The sequence below is a fragment of the Solea solea genome, chromosome 16 (genome assembly GCF_958295425.1).
Source record: "Solea solea chromosome 16, fSolSol10.1, whole genome shotgun sequence".
NCBI lineage: Eukaryota > Metazoa > Chordata > Actinopteri > Pleuronectiformes > Soleidae > Solea > Solea solea.
Window position 1 is genome coordinate 21,802,324 of NC_081149.1, and position 18,206 is coordinate 21,820,529.

The 18,206-nt window shown below is 41.3% G+C and overlaps 2 protein-coding genes and 1 long non-coding RNA gene across 4 annotated transcripts in view; all 3 read right to left on the bottom strand.

Annotated features, from left to right (window-relative positions):
• The window catches only part of smurf2 (SMAD specific E3 ubiquitin protein ligase 2), a 50,272-nt gene extending 39,523 nt beyond the window's left edge, over nucleotides 1-10,749 (bottom strand). The window contains exons 1-2 of one of the 2 annotated variants that reach the window (XM_058653391.1): nucleotides 10,542-10,749; nucleotides 10,219-10,292 (exon numbers count right to left, since the gene is read on the bottom strand). In XM_058653391.1, the coding sequence (XP_058509374.1) occupies nucleotides 10,219-10,270 (52 nt within the window). In that variant the 5' untranslated portion in view covers nucleotides 10,271-10,292; nucleotides 10,542-10,749. Of the gene's footprint in view, nucleotides 1-10,218 lie in introns of both variants that reach the window. The other variant, XM_058653390.1, reaches the window with a different exon arrangement.
• Nucleotides 10,750-12,409: 1,660 nt separating this feature from the next.
• On the bottom strand, nucleotides 12,410-16,129 carry kpna2 (karyopherin alpha 2 (RAG cohort 1, importin alpha 1)). The gene is made up of 11 exons (XM_058653414.1): nucleotides 16,111-16,129; nucleotides 15,781-15,889; nucleotides 15,556-15,696; nucleotides 14,643-14,731; nucleotides 14,264-14,532; nucleotides 14,054-14,148; nucleotides 13,647-13,910; nucleotides 13,314-13,547; nucleotides 13,008-13,190; nucleotides 12,737-12,886; nucleotides 12,410-12,641 (listed from the first exon to the last, which is right to left on the bottom strand). Exons 2-11 carry the CDS (start codon nucleotides 15,835-15,837, stop codon nucleotides 12,552-12,554), a joined length of 1,572 nt encoding a protein of 523 aa, XP_058509397.1. The 5' UTR covers nucleotides 15,838-15,889; nucleotides 16,111-16,129; the 3' UTR covers nucleotides 12,410-12,551.
• Nucleotides 16,130-16,931: 802 nt separating this feature from the next.
• LOC131475399 (uncharacterized) lies at nucleotides 16,932-17,670 on the bottom strand. The gene is made up of 2 exons (XR_009242502.1): nucleotides 17,372-17,670; nucleotides 16,932-17,281 (listed from the first exon to the last, which is right to left on the bottom strand). It is a non-coding gene; the product is annotated as an uncharacterized LOC131475399 (long non-coding RNA).
• Between the last annotated feature and the right edge of the window lie 536 nt (nucleotides 17,671-18,206).

Here is an 18,206-nt window from a genome sequence, read left to right on the forward strand (position 1 = left end):
TACACCACTTATATTTATCCCTTAACTGGAGTCAGGCAAAATAGTGCAAGAAGCAGGGTAGGATTTTATAAACTCAGTCCAACTCTTCAACTGTGGAAATGTGGTTGAGGTAAATTTACTTGTAGGCACTCGGAAATGTCTCAGCCATGATAGATCTCTAAATAACAGAAAATCCACTTGTGTCATAAGCAAATCTAATAAGATTTCTACTAGTCACATATTACAGATATTAGAGGCACTTGTAACACAGTGATCATGGAGCGACTAACTGCCAGGAAAAATGTCTAATGCCTCAACACAGACCTGCACTTTCCAAGATTTACAAAATTAAAAGGGAAAATGTGTAACAAAATCTCCCTGTGCATCACTTTATTCTGAGAGGAAAACTGAAAGGAACACTGTGCAAAAAAGATGGGGGCAGGGCCTTGATTCCCTTCTTCCAAGTTAAAAAGAAAAAAATCATAAAAGCATTAAAAATACCTCATCTCTATTTCACACTTGCCCAGTGTATGAAGGGGAAAGTACAATCCTGGGGAGTGGAGAGGAAACTAGATGTATGGACAGATCATGATTGATAAGCGGTTCAAATTTCACAATCTGCAGATAATAAATAAAAGCAACTAGTTTGATAATTAATTAAACGTCATGAAAAATCAATTAACGCTCTGGTTCCAGCTTCTCAGATGAGAAAAACTGAGTGTATTTCAACAGGCTGTTAAAACACACACAAAAATGGTTCTGTGGTAAACTGCAACATTTTATAATCACCATTTTCTGGCATTTAATTATTAATCAGTAAAAAGGTCAAATAATTGTCAAGATTTTTGATGAAAATAATCAATAGTTGTGGCCTTTCAAGTTAGGACAAAAATGAAAAATGAAATGTTACCATCAAACTATACTGACGACTTGTAGCAAGCACGGATGTTGAGTCACAGAGAAGAGGACAAGAGATGAAAATTTAAAAATGCACAACTGCAACAACTTCACCGTCTCATCGTCCTTTGCTGAAACCCGTTTTACTACATGAGGAAAGTCATTGCACACAACCACATGTGAGAGGAAAGGGCCTGGCAACGGTGTTAGTGTGAGAACATTTCATCCATCTCACGTCACCTTTTCCCTCAGTGATACAGTCAACTGTAATTGCATAATAGAGGAGTCCACCCCGACTATTTTCAGCTCCAAATAGTGAGAAACCCATGGCACACTGGCAATTTTAGTGGCATTTCTTTACCCTCTGCACCACTCTCTCTTTTCCACTCACTGTGCATTACAACGTGCCTAACGGAGAATCATCCAGGCGAATGAAGTCTTCCAAAGTACCATCACCACTGCCACAAAGTAAGAAGTCAAAACCATGAGCAGATCAGAGATCACGCTTCTGCAAGCTTGCACTGCTGTTGGCTGGGACTCGGGCTGCTCTGAGTGACTGCACGGCTCTCCGTGATTTTTGGCTCTTTTGCCTCCTCTGATGTAATGGAGAAGAGTGGAGACGAGAAGGCCTGAACTGGGCTGTAGTGGAGAGACTGGACAGTACCAACCTGTTCAACAGAATTTGAGGAACATCACAGAGACAGAACTGAGGTAATTGCCAGAGTTACTGCGCTGCCTCTCCAATATAGTCACCCTCGCCAAATTCTGGAGAGTTTTAGTTGCTAAGAATTAATTCTCAACTTCATCTAGGAGTAGTGTTACATCATTATCACCCAGCCTTCATAACCTTGCCAATAAATGTGTTGGACAGAAAGAACTGTGAGCGACACGTAAGAATCAGGACAGTAAAGGTGCCAAAATCCTCATATCCTTTGAGGTTTCTCCCTTTCTTTCTGGCATAAAATGTTTATCATCAGTTTTTAATCAACATGACAACTATGTGATGCCTCAGATCAAAAGCCAGCTGTGCACAGGTGCATACGATAAACACTTTTTACAAGTCATGTTGAAATTAGATGGCACGTGTCTAGAGGACATACGTTATCATGACCAAGTAAAATTTACGCGCTATATCATCCATCACGGCCATATTTTAAGACCGCCGCATGGATTGTTTTTAACAGTTCGGTTAAAAAATAACGGGGAATGAATGTGACAAATGCTTTATCGACACATAGATTTATGGTCCTTGGAGATGGAACTTTACGATCAAGCTAAGTATAAGATATGTTTGTGTGGAGACTAACAGTTATTTCATTCATGTGTTTCTCCTGGAATTTGTCTCCAGCACTACTGTTATTGTGCCAGTGTCCATAACGAGAAATGGTACTGGTTCCTCATTGGGACAAAGCCGGCCACTATCGATATTTGAATTACATTTATTCTCACCAATGGCAGGCGATTATGTGCAATACAACTGTACTTGTACTTGTGCAGCATTCCTGCTCCATCAGTGCTGATAGAAGCTGAAGGTAACTCCTAATGATAAACTGTGTCACTACTAAGTCAAGAAGCTGTTGGCATCACTTTTAAGAACTTCTAATATGTGCTAAATAATCCCAGAGACGTCAGTCAACCAGCAGCCACAGAAGTCAGACCAAACGAGGGAACATGACTCTGGGGGAAAAAAAACTGTTGATGTCACAGTGTTGTTGCCAAGTTTATTGTAAAAGATTTACAGTCCTTCAACTACAGTGGAGTCCATTTGTTCCAACAGCAATCCCTGTCCTCTGGTTGTGAGGTAAAAAGTACATATTCTCTACACTACACCAAATTACATTGAAGTATCAGCAGTGATAAGTAGTACCAGTGTCAACAAATTCCTGATGATACTTATCCCTTATGGGGCTCTGCACATACTGAGGATTCTTTTCAATCTTATTCAAGAGTGTCAAGGATAGGGCTTTTGATAGTTCCATGTTTTAAATTCAATGTATACAGTTCATATCTTTACGTCCTTATCCTTGCATTATACGACAGAAGTTCATATTGTGTTAGTATCTCAAGGTAGAGTTCCAGCTTGATTTAAATTCTAATATAGTTCTAAAAGGTTGACTTAGAAAGTCAACATTACATTATAAGCCAGAAAAATCACTGTTAGAAATCTTTCGGTCCTAGGCACGGAGCAAAAAATCCCAATGTTCGAGTATCACATTTGCTTCTCTATGCTCAACTACACAGGAATCTCCTGTGGTGTATTTGTTCAACTTTAGCAGAGATGCCATTTGAAACGTGATCGGGTGTGAATATAAACATCTCTCTTCTGATCCCGTCTCCTCAGAGGACTGAAGGGGCTCAAACATAAGGCCGAGGCACGGACAGACGCCTCCAGTCAGCTGTTGGCGTCTTGCGGCTTTTGTAACACCCCCCCCCCAAACACGAACACACTAATACTTGAGAGACTCCCATCTGCTTGAAGTTAGTCAAAGTTAATCGTATCAACCCATGTCCATCCAGGTTTAAAGCAGAGCCATGCAGGTCGAATAATTAATCTCAGGTTACCCTCACTCATCAGACAGCTGGGCAGCAACGCTCTGGCCGTCCTGAGGTGAAAGCTTCTCTCCACGAATCAATGTCAAATAAAGCTAATGAGACTGTCCAGTCTGTGCAAGTGATCTCAACCATGCACACTGGTGAGAGATAACAATTACACACGGAAGAAGGAGACAAATAGCCAATACCACAGCTGGAAACAAACACAAGAGAAGTGGAACATTAACCAGTGTAATGATTAGAGAGCTGAGCTCTGTTGTACCAGCATGTTGTTCTGAACTGAACATCACGAGGGTGATGGTGAACTAGCACACTCTCTTAATAGCACAAAAGCCACAGGTGATGTTGTAATGATAATGTGATGGGAGAGCTTCTACTGAGCAAACACATGAATTGAATCTATCACCATTTCAGCATGAATTTTCCACAATAAACACGTTGCAAACGGCTGCACTATCCCTACCCACATTCATTTCAGAATGAGGTGCAGCACTCTACAAGGCAAGGCCTACCTCTACTTCGGGTACATGACTGACTGCAGCTGTGGGAATAAGCTTGTGTCAGTACAGCCTTGAAAACATAAGGCCAGTGTCTAATTCTTGTACTTGGTGATGGTTTGTATAAGCTGTAACATGAAAGCAGTTATGTCGTGTTCATAGACAGTCTGCACAACACTAAATCCATCTCAAGTCAAATGGGTTTGAACATTGATGTAAGATTTATATTCAGCCATACTATGTTTCTCAACTTCTAAGAAAGTACTAGATTAAAAAAAAAAAAAAAAATGCAAGAAATTAAGGATATGGCTGAGGCAGTGGATAGGGACAGCATGGAGACCAGGCAGGCAGGAAGGATGGGATAAGAGCCTGCAGACAAGAATCAGTTTAGTTCTCACTGGAACTCCCCTCCCTCACACTCGCCACTAATCCAATTCTGAACCATTAACCACCAAAACAAAGTTAACAGATCAGGCCTTTGAAGGTCTCCCCCAAACCACCCAAGAGGATTAGCACTTCTCCATGACTAAATAAACACTCACATTAGAAAAAGAAACTGTATGTAAGCATCAGTCGCCAGCTTGTTTTCCTCTCACTTGATAAATGCTCTATGCACAAAGGTGCATCCCATTTATTTGCCACACCAAATTGATGTGAAGTGATAAAATTAATAGTAAGAAAGCATGGACAACAATGAGTACATAGAAAAACATTATTAAGCCAACATAATTGGAACTACTATGATTTACAACCCATCATGCCTGAACTACAAGTAGCCTTGGTTGTGATTCAATGAAAAGTATTAACTGAGAACAAGGTTGGTAAGTTTCTCTCTTTTTTCCAGCTCCAAATGAAACATGGCATGTGGATACAGGAAAATATTATTTGCTGTTACTGTTACAAAGCAGCCATTCTCAAGTGTTGATGCTCTCTTCAGCAGGAAGAGCCGGTCTTCCCAAACTACACATGCCACCCACTAATCAAACCCACGGCACGCTGTTATAATACAGTGACAGGACAGAATTGCGAGCCACCCAGTGATATAAGCAACACACCAGACAAGACGCCTTGTGTCCTGCTGAGTAATATGACTGCACTTCTTCACTTTATTGTTGCAGGGGAACCTCAAAAGAGGGAATCTGGACCGTTCTGCTCCCCACCTGTCAGGGGTGACGTTTGGACAAGTGTTTGGGTCTGCGGAGCACTTCCTCTCTAAGAAGCTGCCCACTCTCTCCCCTTGCTACATCTGGTCTCCTCCTGGCCGTAGTTGAAGGCGGCTGAGGGTAAGGCAACCGCATAAAGCTTTGTCCTCATTGAAACGCAGCTGAACCAACAGGAAAGCCAACCCAAGTCAGTCAATTAATTGATGGAACAATTTCAAATTATGGGAGGCTCTCAACGGGGGGAAAGAAAAATGTCTACAAATGATATACAATAATTGCTTGTTATGTTCTCTTTGCGATCTCCTGACCCCAGTGTTTTCCCTGGTCTTTAGCCACTATTATTTTGTTTTCTTTTACATCTTGTTAGAGGAAAATGTGGAAATGTTTGCCGAAAATACATGGCCATGATATGCCAGTAGACTCAACAGTTCACCACATGCAGCTAATCACTGCGTATTAACAATGTATCCTGTCTGAACACCCAGATGAACCCAAATCACTTCCATCCAGCCACTCTGTAAAACTAAGACCACATGAATGCACCAAGTGCCAGCTCCGACCACATTAAAACTCTCTTGATGATCAGGTCCTGTGCCTCCACAGACCCATCTGTGCCCAGCTGTGGGAGTTTCTTATTCAAATCATCCTACATCCAAAGATCCCCATCTGCAGACTACAGTCAGACCAAGTGGCATTGAAAAAAGATACCTTAGCCTTTTGCTCAAAGCCACACACTGGGCCAGTGTGAAACCCCAGGACTATTTTGCATTTATTAAGTAAATCTGTTCTCTTCTCAGCCAGTGTCTGGGTCAGGGAAATACCCCCCAAAACATTGTCAGTTGCAGCACGTTTAAATTCTGATCATCTGCAGATAAATAGATAATAACACCTACACAGAGAGTTATCAAACAAATCAAGAAAGTGCGTAGGAAGCTCGCATAAGGGTGGGAGTGAAATATGCTTCTGACTTGGTTTGAAGGGGAAGAAGCCTAGAGTCGGAAAGAACAGGAGTGACTCAGAGAGGAAGAGGTGGGAATGCGAATGGAGAATTCTAGGGAATCCCACTGAGATAGCTCTTTTCACTGGTCTGCACCGCGCCAAAGAATTCAGATGAGCAAACCACATGCTTAACAAGTCATACGTAAACTCTCAGCTAAGACAAAAATGGCAATAAATGTCAAGAATCTGAATCACACCAGAAAATCAAACACACAGCAGCTCATTTGTTACTCTGATGCACATCTTTCTGTGCAAGGAAATCATTTAGAGGAGCGGGGACAGTGCACCGCTGACAATTGTATATGAGGTCACAGTTTGTGATTAACTAGAGGAATGTCGTCTCCTTTCTGCAGAGTTTCATTCATATTACACGGAACTCCGACTTGGCATTCTTCATCGTGTCATCAGACTTATGGTTGCACGGAAAGTGGTGCAAATTATGCCATGAGCCATGTCTGCATGACAGAATTTAAAAATGATCTGACAAGGCAATGAGCCATTTCTTAATGATGTAATTTATAACTTGATAGATCATGCATATTATGCCAGTGCCTGAGTTTGTGTGTCATGTAATTTCATCAGCTGTGGAGAAGAAAGGAAACCTGTCCCGTCTAGTCAAGGGGCAATTCTCACCCCGAGTGTTAGTTTTAGCAGCTTGCTTGCCATATTTTTCCAGTTTAATAGCTGGCAAACATCTGCAACATCTGGTTCAAATGGACAGGGGGGTTGTCAACACGGAGAGACGCCTACAGCACAAACAGCTACAGGCCTCTTTAAATGTAGCAACTCATCATTCACAACCTGCTTGGAAACAAAGTCATCGGCAAGTATGTGTCAAAAATCAACTTGACTACAGATGACAACATGGAGCTGCAATGTCGCAATGACACTTTCTGGGATCGTTACTCCCCAAGCGGTGATCTAACCAACCTAGCATAAACAGCTGTGCAGCACTATGAAAAATAAATAAATAAACACAAGGAAAATAATACAGGAAGCCCCTCGATCAAAAGTGAGTGCTACGTCTATACCATGAGATGGCTGCCTTTCTTGCATGCTCCAAATACTGATTTGCACTGTTTTCTGGAGATGAGGCTGACCATGCAGATGACAGAACAACATATTACATAATTAGTGCAACATATAAAGACTGAGGTCAAAAAACATTTTATGGAGTTGTATTGTTCCCTAGCAGAGATTATATTTATTCTGGAGGGCTATACCGTCAGTGTCGATCAGCATCAAGAGGAGCGGTGGTCTGTGAGGTCCTGCACTCTCCATTCTTCACTGTGGACTCACATTCTTAGCATTCCACCAGGAGACCACTGCAGTTCATCACAAAATGTGGTGACAGAACTGATTCACAAGCTAACGACTCCTCTGGATTTCAACATGATGGTTGCGTTCATAAAGATGATGTAGTGGCATGTCTCTGAGGGACATCAGCAAATGATAAAGTGACCAATTCTTATACAGTATCTAGTAAATTGTTGCTGTACTTCAGTGCAATCGACAGAAGGGTAACAGGTTCATGCCTTTTTTTTAAAGTATATGTCCTGGATAAGAATTATAACTGTCAAAATATAATGCAACAAAATGCTCAAAACCAGCTTGACAAAAATTCCCTTGAAAGTATTCAACTACTGTATATTGGAAGTAAAGTCACCTAAAAATGCCTCATATCAAATACAAATCATACATTTTGTTATAGGGTAAATCTTATTAAGATCCCTCCTTCATGTCTCCACTTATTCCTATTAGGAACAGCACCATCTTAAATATTTGATTTGGCCCGTCCTGATAGGAGCGGACAGCCCTGGAATTTGATTCAGGTCTGACCCTGGACTTAGATCAAAAGGGGCAGCTGTTAGGTTCCAGTCAAAACATTGTGCACTCATGTAAACCTTTTCCCTGTTTGTGTTGAAAAGGCACAAACCAAACAGCTGAGGGAGAGAGGAAAGGAGGGAGAAAGGAGTCCAAACAAACCTCCACAACTGTACGTTGTTCTTCACAACAAATTATTTGTTCTGAATAGACCCAACTCCAAGGAGGCGTGCAGACTTGTGGATTTTTTTTCTTAGATCAGATATTTTCAGGCAGACTGTCTGCACTGTTAATTGCAAGTATGAAAACAGATTTCTGCGTGCAGACATTATCAGTGTATTGGCATGTGATGTGTGGCTTTGGCAAAAACGTAGTCGTACCCATGTTTGTGATGCACCTTTCAAATAAGAATGCAGGAAAAATTGTGACTGTGAAGTACATCATCTCGTTCTCCAAACAATCATCCTGTCATGTCGCTGTGCAGAACTCCTCAATCACACAAGAAAAATGTAGCAACAGAGGAGACTGATATATAGCGTTTTTATAAATATAAATATATAGTGTTTTTTAATTTCCCCGAGGGAACCTCCCAAAGGGATTAATAAAGTCGTCTGTCTGTCTGTCAATGTTATGGCTTAGCTGTACACGAGGAGTGTGGTGTGATCACCACTCCTCCATAGTATTCTGCAGAATCAGTAATTAAGTCCTTTCCTTACAGCAACAATTTTCATGTTATCATTGTATGCTTAAAGGGATGGTACAGGTTTTTTGAAAGGCTAACTATCACAGAGAAAATCTGCATTTTTATTTTACAAAATCACGAAAGCTGCTGAACTGGTAAGTGTACATCGCTTAAGTAAAACCAAACAAAGGAGGTCAAGCACCAAAGTCACAAGATAATGTTTTTTTAAGCGTAGTGATGGAGGCAGCAGTAGAGTAACAACTCCTGTGTGCCATGAAGTAAAAAAATCACTGGTGTTCTCTACAGCATTTGGTGCAGAGTGTCAGATTCCAGGAATAGTAGACTTCAGAATAGGTATATTACTTTAGGTGAGCCTCTTTGTAAAGTGGTGAAAATGTGTCCCTGCGTGTCCAGGTCCCAGGCTTGTTCACAGAAATGGTGGAACCAGCCTGGGTGACATGCTCAGCAACATGCTTGGCAAAGTCAGTGTTAATAATGTATTAATACCTCATACAACCACACTTAAAAAACTGAATTATCCCTTTATGGCTGATGCAAAAGAACATGTGCAATCACACCCAAATGCATCTGTGGCAATGTGATTTGAATCCCATTACAAACCACCTCCAAAACTGTTATAAATCAGACTTTGACTGTTTTTTTTTGTTTTTTTTTAACAGTCTAAACAATATCATAATGCAAATTATCCCTTTATGGCTGATGCAAAAGAACATGTGCATTCACACCCAATGGATCTGTGTCAATGTGATTTGAATCCCATTACAAACCACCTCCAAAACTGTTATAAATCAGACTTTGACTGTTTGGGTTTTTTTTTTTTTAACAGTCTAAACAATATCATAATGCAAAAGTACAAAATGCTCAGTGGCTGTAAATCAACTTGGGGTTGCATTTTAATGGTGACCTGTTTAAACAACAATGACAAAGGAGTCAGCTGTCTGTCAGTTAGCAGTTATGGGACACTGTTCACTGTGTAGTGGCAGTTGCACACTCTTGTGAGCTATGGAGCAGCCAGTCGGAGCAGCCAGTCATATCAGCCCGGGTTTGTTCTGGCATAAAGGCTTGATTATGACTAACTGCCAGACTGTCTGGCTAGGCTAACGTCGGCTAGCCAACTTTATGTGATATCCCATCTGTCAGCAGAGCACTGCTGGGTAGCCCTCCTACAAATATGTACATACATTTATTAATATTTGTTGTTTCATAAAATAAACAACCAACTCAAGGCAGAGGAATACAACATATACGTTAGTCTGGAAGCCGTGTTACCGGTGGTGGCGGCGGCGGTGGTGGTGGTTGCTGGCGACAGTCACACACACACATACACACACACACACACACACATAGGGTTGAGTCTATTTCCAAGAAAAGGAATATTAAATTCATGCTCAGTTTAGCAGTGGTGGTCAGCAAAGCGAAAACCATGCACAATTCAAAGGTAACGTAGCTGTACACAACAACGTTAGAATCCCAGGAGACATAATTCGGCGGAAAGCCAAACTCCATGGCCCATGGGAACTGTTCCCATCCAACAAATACACCGAGCCCTCCAAGCCAGTGTGTGCGGGGGTAGAGTTGGGGATTTAAAAGCGTTGCTAGCTACCTGTTAGTCGTAGCTTCACCGGGCCATTCCGTCGAACTCCTTGGTTAGACATGTCCTCTTGGTAGCAGCCTTCACTGCGCGCAATAAAAGTGTGTCGTTAAATGTAAAAAATATATATATATATTATAATAATAGTAATATTAATAATAACAACCACTCCGTCAGTTTTACACAATAATGGAGTCAAGACATTGTGGCCCGGATGTGGACTGAACTGCCATAGCGAGAGCTCACAAATGCTACGAATAATAATAATAATAATGATGATTTTAAATATAAAAAAATAAAAGGAGGGGTAAATAAAATAGCGCTGCTGCAGAGACCATTCACTGAGAATGACTTCGGCTCGGGGGAGACATAAAACCGGGGCAGCTGGAGGGAGTCGCGGCGCTGCTGTTACGCGGTGTTTGTCTTCACATCTTCGTTAGGAGCCTCTTCTGCCCCGGACTGACTCGTCCTCCGCTCCCCGCTCGGTGAGAGTTGAAGTGTGGAGGAGATCCCACCTCAGGAGAACGCTGGTAGGAGCTGACCGGTGACGACAACACACTGTAGGGGGGGGGAGTCAAACAAGTCTCCAGCATGTGGTGGCACCGAAATGTAATAACACAGACACACACAAACACACTCGCACACAGATCCCAGTGTGTCCTTGAGTACCGAACAGTTTTTACTTTTCTGACATTTGCCATTGTTTGTCAGAATAGCTGAGAGTACTAAAATAACATACTGATAGGTACATTTACTGTATACTGTTAAAATACCTGTACTTCATAGTCTTGTGTTCTGATTTACTTTAATTTACCCTAGCAGGGGTGTCAAACTTACGGCCCGTGGGCCAGAACCGGCCCACCAGTGGGTCCAATTCGGGGACCCAGGATGAATTTGTGAAATATTACATTTTCAGTTCCAAATGTTTTGTGCCTTTGTAAATGGTTAACTAAGGCATAATATTGTTGAAATTGCACTTATCAAGACATTTCAGGTTATTTTGTAAAAAGATACTTCATTTAATGTAAAACAAAGGGAAACATTTTGAGTGCTTGTTGTTAATAGGTTCTTATACTATTATTTGACTGGTCTGGCCCACTTGAGATCAAATTGTGCTGTATGTGGCCACTGAACTAAAATGAGTTTGGTACCCCTGCCCCACAGAATAAAATGTAGTTATGAGATTATATAAAGTGCTCTGCTGTTCTGATAAAATGCACAATTTTACACAATACAATACTTATCATATTATAATGTGCTATGATGTTTAATAGGTTGCTTTATTTGCCAGAATGGGCTACCTGCAGTTGTTCATAGTGGTATGATGTTCTGATTGTACACTGTCAAATTACAAATACCTTTGGTTTAATACAGTGGTAAGCTGTTCTGATGGCTAAAACGCTGGTGTTCTTCTATCTTGAGGTTGAGCCAAACAGTAGTTAATTTCCGTTTTTAAAATGTTTATTGGACATTTCAGTCTTATGTAAATGAAAGTGATCTGAGATAACTTGACTGCTCTGACCTTCCAGCCTTGAGGAAATCTGGCTAATGACTGGGGAAAGTGACCAGTCACGGGGAAGGTCAGAAAGAGGAAATGCTTCAATTGGTTACGGTGCAGAGAAGCTTTTGCATACAACTATTTTTGATAGAGATGAGAACTTGCCTTTGTTTGTCTGTCATGTATAAGGCAAGTGAGACACATGTTTCATAGTCCATGGAATGTTTTGGGGGATAAATATTACAAAGGAGATTCATTTAAATCCTGTCAAAATGGTGGAGATACACTCATTACAGCTTGATTTTAAAAATGAACCAGTCTCAATGCAATAAAAAACGCTATAAATTATTTATTTAAAAAAAATCTGATTCAAAGTAAGCAGAGAAGTGGGGACTGATGGCAACCACTGTTTTTACTTGTGAATTGACTGCCATTTCATTAAGAAACAGAACTGTACAAATGCTGGCGCGCGCGCCTTTTATAACAAAGATGCCCCACTGAACAGAAACATCATTTGAACTCAATTCTGTTTTACACACATTTGTTAATGTTTATTGCATTACGATTCTTGCTAGTCAGGATATATTTATCAAGCAAAGAAATTGCTACATCTACTATCAACACTGTTCCAAGGCACAAGATTGAAAAGTATTTATAAACTACCATTGGTGTAAATATACTTTAGTGAAATAATAACTCCGCACACATAATATGACAACTTTATTTACATGTTTTTCAGTCACATTAAAAAAAAAAACTGTATGTACAGTACATACAAAGACACACATAGAAAAGGACAAACAGCAGTTTTAGTGATGAGAGTACAGTACAGGGGTTAGAAAGTCACCTAAAAGTTGAAAGTGCTTTGGTTTTCACTGATTTGGAAAGCATAACCATCAGTGGTTGATTCCGGGGCCACACTCTGTACCTCCTCCTCCTTTAAAAATAAGAAAATACAAAACAGTGAGACCACTCAGGGGAGATAGCATAAAACCATTTTCTGTTACCGTTAGCTCTTTTGAGGTCACTTACCTCTTCAGAAAAGTACTTCTCAATCAGGTTGAGAGCCGCTTTGTACACCATCTCATTCTCATGGGACTGCAGGCCTTCTATCTTGTCCAGTCCACCACATTCCTCCATCATGAGACTCAGCTTGTCTGACTCCCCAATTTTATCTCCAGCCTAACACAAAAACATGAAATATTTTCACAGACATCTTGCCAGCTGTATTTGGGGGGACAAAAACAAAAAAACCCACTCACATTAAAACTCTGACCACATATTTACATGACAAAACACTCACCAGGAAGATGTTGGTGATGGCATCCAAGATGACGAGGATAATTTTGCTGTCCTTTGAGGAGAGTAGATTCAAAAGAGGCTCAAGCACATTGGCTTGAACCAGAAAAACCACCTGCTGAACACTGCCCCCGCTGGTGAAATTTGTAATGGCCCATACAGCCTCTTTTTGAGTTTTGTAGTCACCCTGCAGAGAGAGAAATAAGAAATTAACTAAAAACCTGGAACAATGTCCAATGAAGGAATCTGATTTACAAGAGCTCAGTGGCCAAAATTCAATTAAGCCTCGGTCTCAGAGAGCCAAACATACCCGTGCAAGAGTTTCAATCATATATGGAACAAGGCCGGCGTCTATGACCTCCTGGATTTGGCCGTCTCTTCCTGCAGTGATGTTGGACAGAGTCCAGGCTGCCTCTTTCTGGATGTTGGCTTTTTTGTGCCGCAGCAGTCGATGGAACATGGACAGGGCCCCTGAATCAAGAACTGCTTGAGTCTGCTCATCTGTCCCGGTCACAATGTTGCCAATGGCACGCAGTGCGGGGGTCTGAGGAAGGGTGAGAGACGGGGGTCATTACATAAGCTGGGAAGACCTCAGGAGAGGCTGCAAGGCGATCACTCAGAGGGTGTCTCTGCATATACGTACAATGATAGACAGCTCATCAAAGCCGAGCAGCTTCACAAGGCGGGGAATTACGCCAGTTTGGACCACCACCTGGATGCGGTCATTTGAGCCGTCTGTTAGGTAAGAAACGGCCCAACACGCATCAGCCAAGACCTCCAGATCATCGTGGTGCAGTAGACGGATGAGAGCGGGTAAGATCTCCTGGATGGCAGTCAAAGGTGGGGAGGGGTTCTTGTTGCGGCAGAGGTTTGACAGCGTCCATGTCACATTTCTCACATAGCCGGTCTGCAAAGCAATCAAATGAGAGTGAAGGCATTAGTTTGACATGATTAACTTAGGGCACCCCCTAGTGGACAACCAAAGGAATGAACAGTTAAGCATGCATAAGAGGGAACGGTCTGAATTAAATTGTTCCAATACTAACTTACATTAAACATGGACAGATCAGGGACTGCCATCAGACTGAGCAGAGGGGCCACAGCTCCATGCTTGATGACCTTGTCTCTAAGAGCCGATCCATCACCTAAAGAGGAAGAATGGCAAAAAAAAAAAAAAAAAAAAAACACCACGCATTTAGATTGACAAACAAGTCATGTCAATGTTTTAAAAAAAATCAAAAAATATATTCTGTCAATTACCAGCAATGTTTCCAAGAGCCCAGACAGCTTGTTCGCTGATATGCTGGTGGGGGGATGTAATCAGGCTAATGAAGGCAGGAACGGCTCCGCCTCCAACGACAGCAACCGTCTGGTCAGACGTCCCGGAGGCAATGTTGGTCAGGGCCCAAGAGGCCTCGAACTGAATTGGAGGACAGTCCACCAGCCCCAGGAACGAGACAAACTTGGGAATCAGACCAGCGCTGATCAGTTGATCAATGGGAGGATGCTTGTCACGTGACAACAGTTTTCTGTGTTGGGGGGACAATGCAGTAAAAATAAGTCATGGCGGAAGAACTTGGTCATTTGTGATTGTGCAGTAAAACTCAATGTTCAGTGATCTTTGATGAACTGTTCTTACCGTGCAGCCTGTGTAGCCTGGAGCTGGGACTCGGGGTTGTCACTGTTCACTCCTGCGACAATCTCTTCTACAGTCCACTGCCTGGCAGCCTGCAATTTGTTACACAATATTTGAACACACATACAGGTGGTTTACCCTTTACTATGTCAGTTTCAGTCTATTGTATGCACATAAAAAACTAATGGAAAATCTTATAATATTGCAGGTGGAAAGGTTTCTAATTAATAAATTTGGGACTACTGAACTATGACCATTGTCAGATTTTTCAGCGTTTTCTTTGCTCCATATAACAAAGAAATCATTAAAACTGAATTTCTTGGTTTTTGGACAAAACAAAAAAACATTATCCTTTCCAATTTTGATAAATATGACACATTTTATGGACCAAACGACAACTCCATTAAATCGAGAAAACGGACGGATTAATCGCATACGAAAATAAATCTATCCATCTCTCTCTATATATAAAAATCTCCATCTCATATGTGGATAGATATCTAACTCTCGCTCATACTTATATAAATATAATATACTGTAAATTTACATTAGTGCAATATACTAATATATAATTTCCCATGTTCAACCTTTGTTTATACTGTATATATCAAATATCAAGCCCATACTGTGTATTATATTCTGCAAACTGTCCATAATGTACATTCTATTTTATTTATATGTATACACACACACAGTCTTTTTTTATATATATATATATATATATATATATATATATATATATATAAAAAAAGGTAACAGAATGCGTTTAGTCATTTGGGCTGGATCAGGGTGGAGTCAAAACATTTCATGTCATCTCGGCTCTTTAACGGATTATTTCCTTATTTTTACTGTTGTCCGTGTTTAGGACAGAACTTAATAAGCATATGAATATAAAAACATTGGGGCGTCGACATACCTGACAGTTCTGACTTCTCTCCTGCAGTGGAGAAGTCGCCTCGTCAGGAAACGCGGCCACATTTCTTCTCTTGAACATCTGGTCATCTTTCTTCGCTTTGCGGAGCTCCACGTTCACCTCCACTCTCCTGCGTCGAAGCTCCTGCGTTTATTTGAAACCATGTTAAAACATATACTCAAAACAGGCACAACCCAACTGTCAAATGTTCGCATTAAAAACCCTCACATTTGCATCTCTGCCTTTGTTCTTGAACTTGTTCAGACGATCCGCGTTCTCAGACATTTTCACGAAGCTCGTCAGCAGCGGTAACCAGACTGTCTGTGTGCGATAATTCCTGAGAAATTAAACATAAAACTAGTTAGATGAATCACTGTGAGCTGCCTCGTGATCCTGCTGCAACACGACTGACAAACGTAACAAGACGAGCGGGACGTCTCTTCCTTCTAGAACATGTACCTTATTTTACGTTAACAACTCAATAAACAGTAAAATATCAAACAAAAGAATGTTCTTTTCGGGAATTGTAAAGAAACGAGAGCAGAACATATTCGTTACCTTCAGCAGGAGAAGTTGTAGTGGCACAAAGTCCCGTACTGACCTTTAAATTGTTCCCACAAAGCGTCCTGATTGGACTATTTGAGCTGTCGCATCCGACCGCCTCACTTCATTGGCCTGTTTAAAAAAAAATCACACAGCTCACGGGAAGTGACGTCACGATGCTTAACATCGCGAGACCTTGACCGCATGTGGAGAACACGAGTTTTAAACCCTGTAATGGTCGCAGAAAAACAGCGTTTCTTCTCTCTTTTTGGTTAATGTAATATAGTTATACATATTAAAACATCACATTACGTTTGTTTATTCGCAAATATTTCGGTTTTTTTGTAATATTTAGCAGCATTAGTACTAGAGCTCAGCAGCCAATCAGAACACAGTATTTGTTGTTGCTAGGTACATTATTGTTATTATTTTAATTATTAATATTATTAAAGTGTAAGTTTGAAGTGTAAAGAGTATGAACTCGTTAACTTGATGGAATAGGATTGGGCTAAATAAAACTTACAGGGTCCTGTACATTGTTTTTTAAAGAGCTTGGTCCACTGCAAGATTTTAGGTCTTGGAGTCCAGAGTAGGCGGAGTTACATATTTTATTGAACCACAGCTGCATCATCCAATCGATGTTAGGTCTATTTTATCCAACCCCAGCTGCATCATCCAATCGATGTTAGGTCTATTTTATCCAACCTCAGTCGCATCATCCAGCCAATGTTAGGTCTATGAGAACCTAGCACCATGTAAGGTTCAAGGGTCTGGAAATGTTGAACCTTGTTGAAGCAAATGGTTGCATTGCAAACGTAATGCGAAGCACTCTCATACACAGGTAACAAAGTTTATTACACAACACTTTACACTGACTGTAACATGTCACATAACATTACATAAGCACATAATACATGTTTACAAGCGGGATGACAGTATATGAGACAACAACGCCTTTAGTTTCTTCAACACAAAGTCGCTTTTCAGCGAGTGGTATTCGCGGATAAAAGTTTCATGGACGCATTGTCGTATTTCGTACTGGCATGCGACTGTTCCGTGAGCAGGGAAGCTTTAGACGTCCACACTACACTGAGACGCATCACATATTGAGATATTGTGATGTACGTGATGTGATCTTCTTTGTAGACGTCATACTCGTCCAACTGAACGTTCTCCTCTTGCTCACCTGAGAAGACAGACAAGCGCTTTGTCACTATACACCAAAGCACCACGGAGATAAAAGCCAAAGAATAAAGACAACAAAAAAGTCTCTCACCTTTGATGTTTCTGTCAAAAGTCGCTATTACAGTGAAAACAACGCATGGTCAATCTTCAAAGGCATTTCAACCCCTCATGGAGATACAGGCCTGCGTAGTGGGATAAAGCTCAGTCCAGCCATCTGGCGTAGAGCTGTAATCGGGCCTTAAAAGTTAGGCCCGACAAGGCCCGAGCCCGACAAGTACATTTTGATTGACAGCTTTTTAAAAGCCCGAACCTGTTTACAGCCCGACATTATTCAAATGTGCGCAGGCACACAGCTCTTTTGCCTTTTGTCAAGAATGAGTCATTTATACATTTACATACGTTGGAACAAAGAAATAAAATAAGCCCTCTGTTAACATCGTAACATCTCCAGCACTTTAAATAAGCCTAGGAGGAGGAGTGGGTTCGCCTCCGGAGAGCTCTGGGTCTGGACTCTCCACATCTGGTGCACCTGCAGCCATGGCTTGCAGAAGAGTGCGGGCATGAGCATGAGCGGCATTCCTGTATTATCAATTTACGCACGAGCCAATCTTTGTGCCGTTTACGCACGACAGCTTGCTGAGGGGAGTCCAGGGCATCGGGCTGACGGTGGCATTTCAGCTTCTCACACCAGTGAAATAAGTAGTTTTATACATGAGAAAATTCAAATGGCACAGATGGTGTCAGACCTCGCCTGTACTTTCTGCACTGAAAACCTCTCTAATTTGGTTTCGCTTCACTTGATCAAAGTCAGCCTTTGCAGATATGATGTTCACATGTTGTACTTTGAATTGTTTGAAGTTTAGTTCAACGCCCCCCCCCACTCAAACCCCCCCAAATCTCACTCCACCCTATGTTCCAAACTTGAA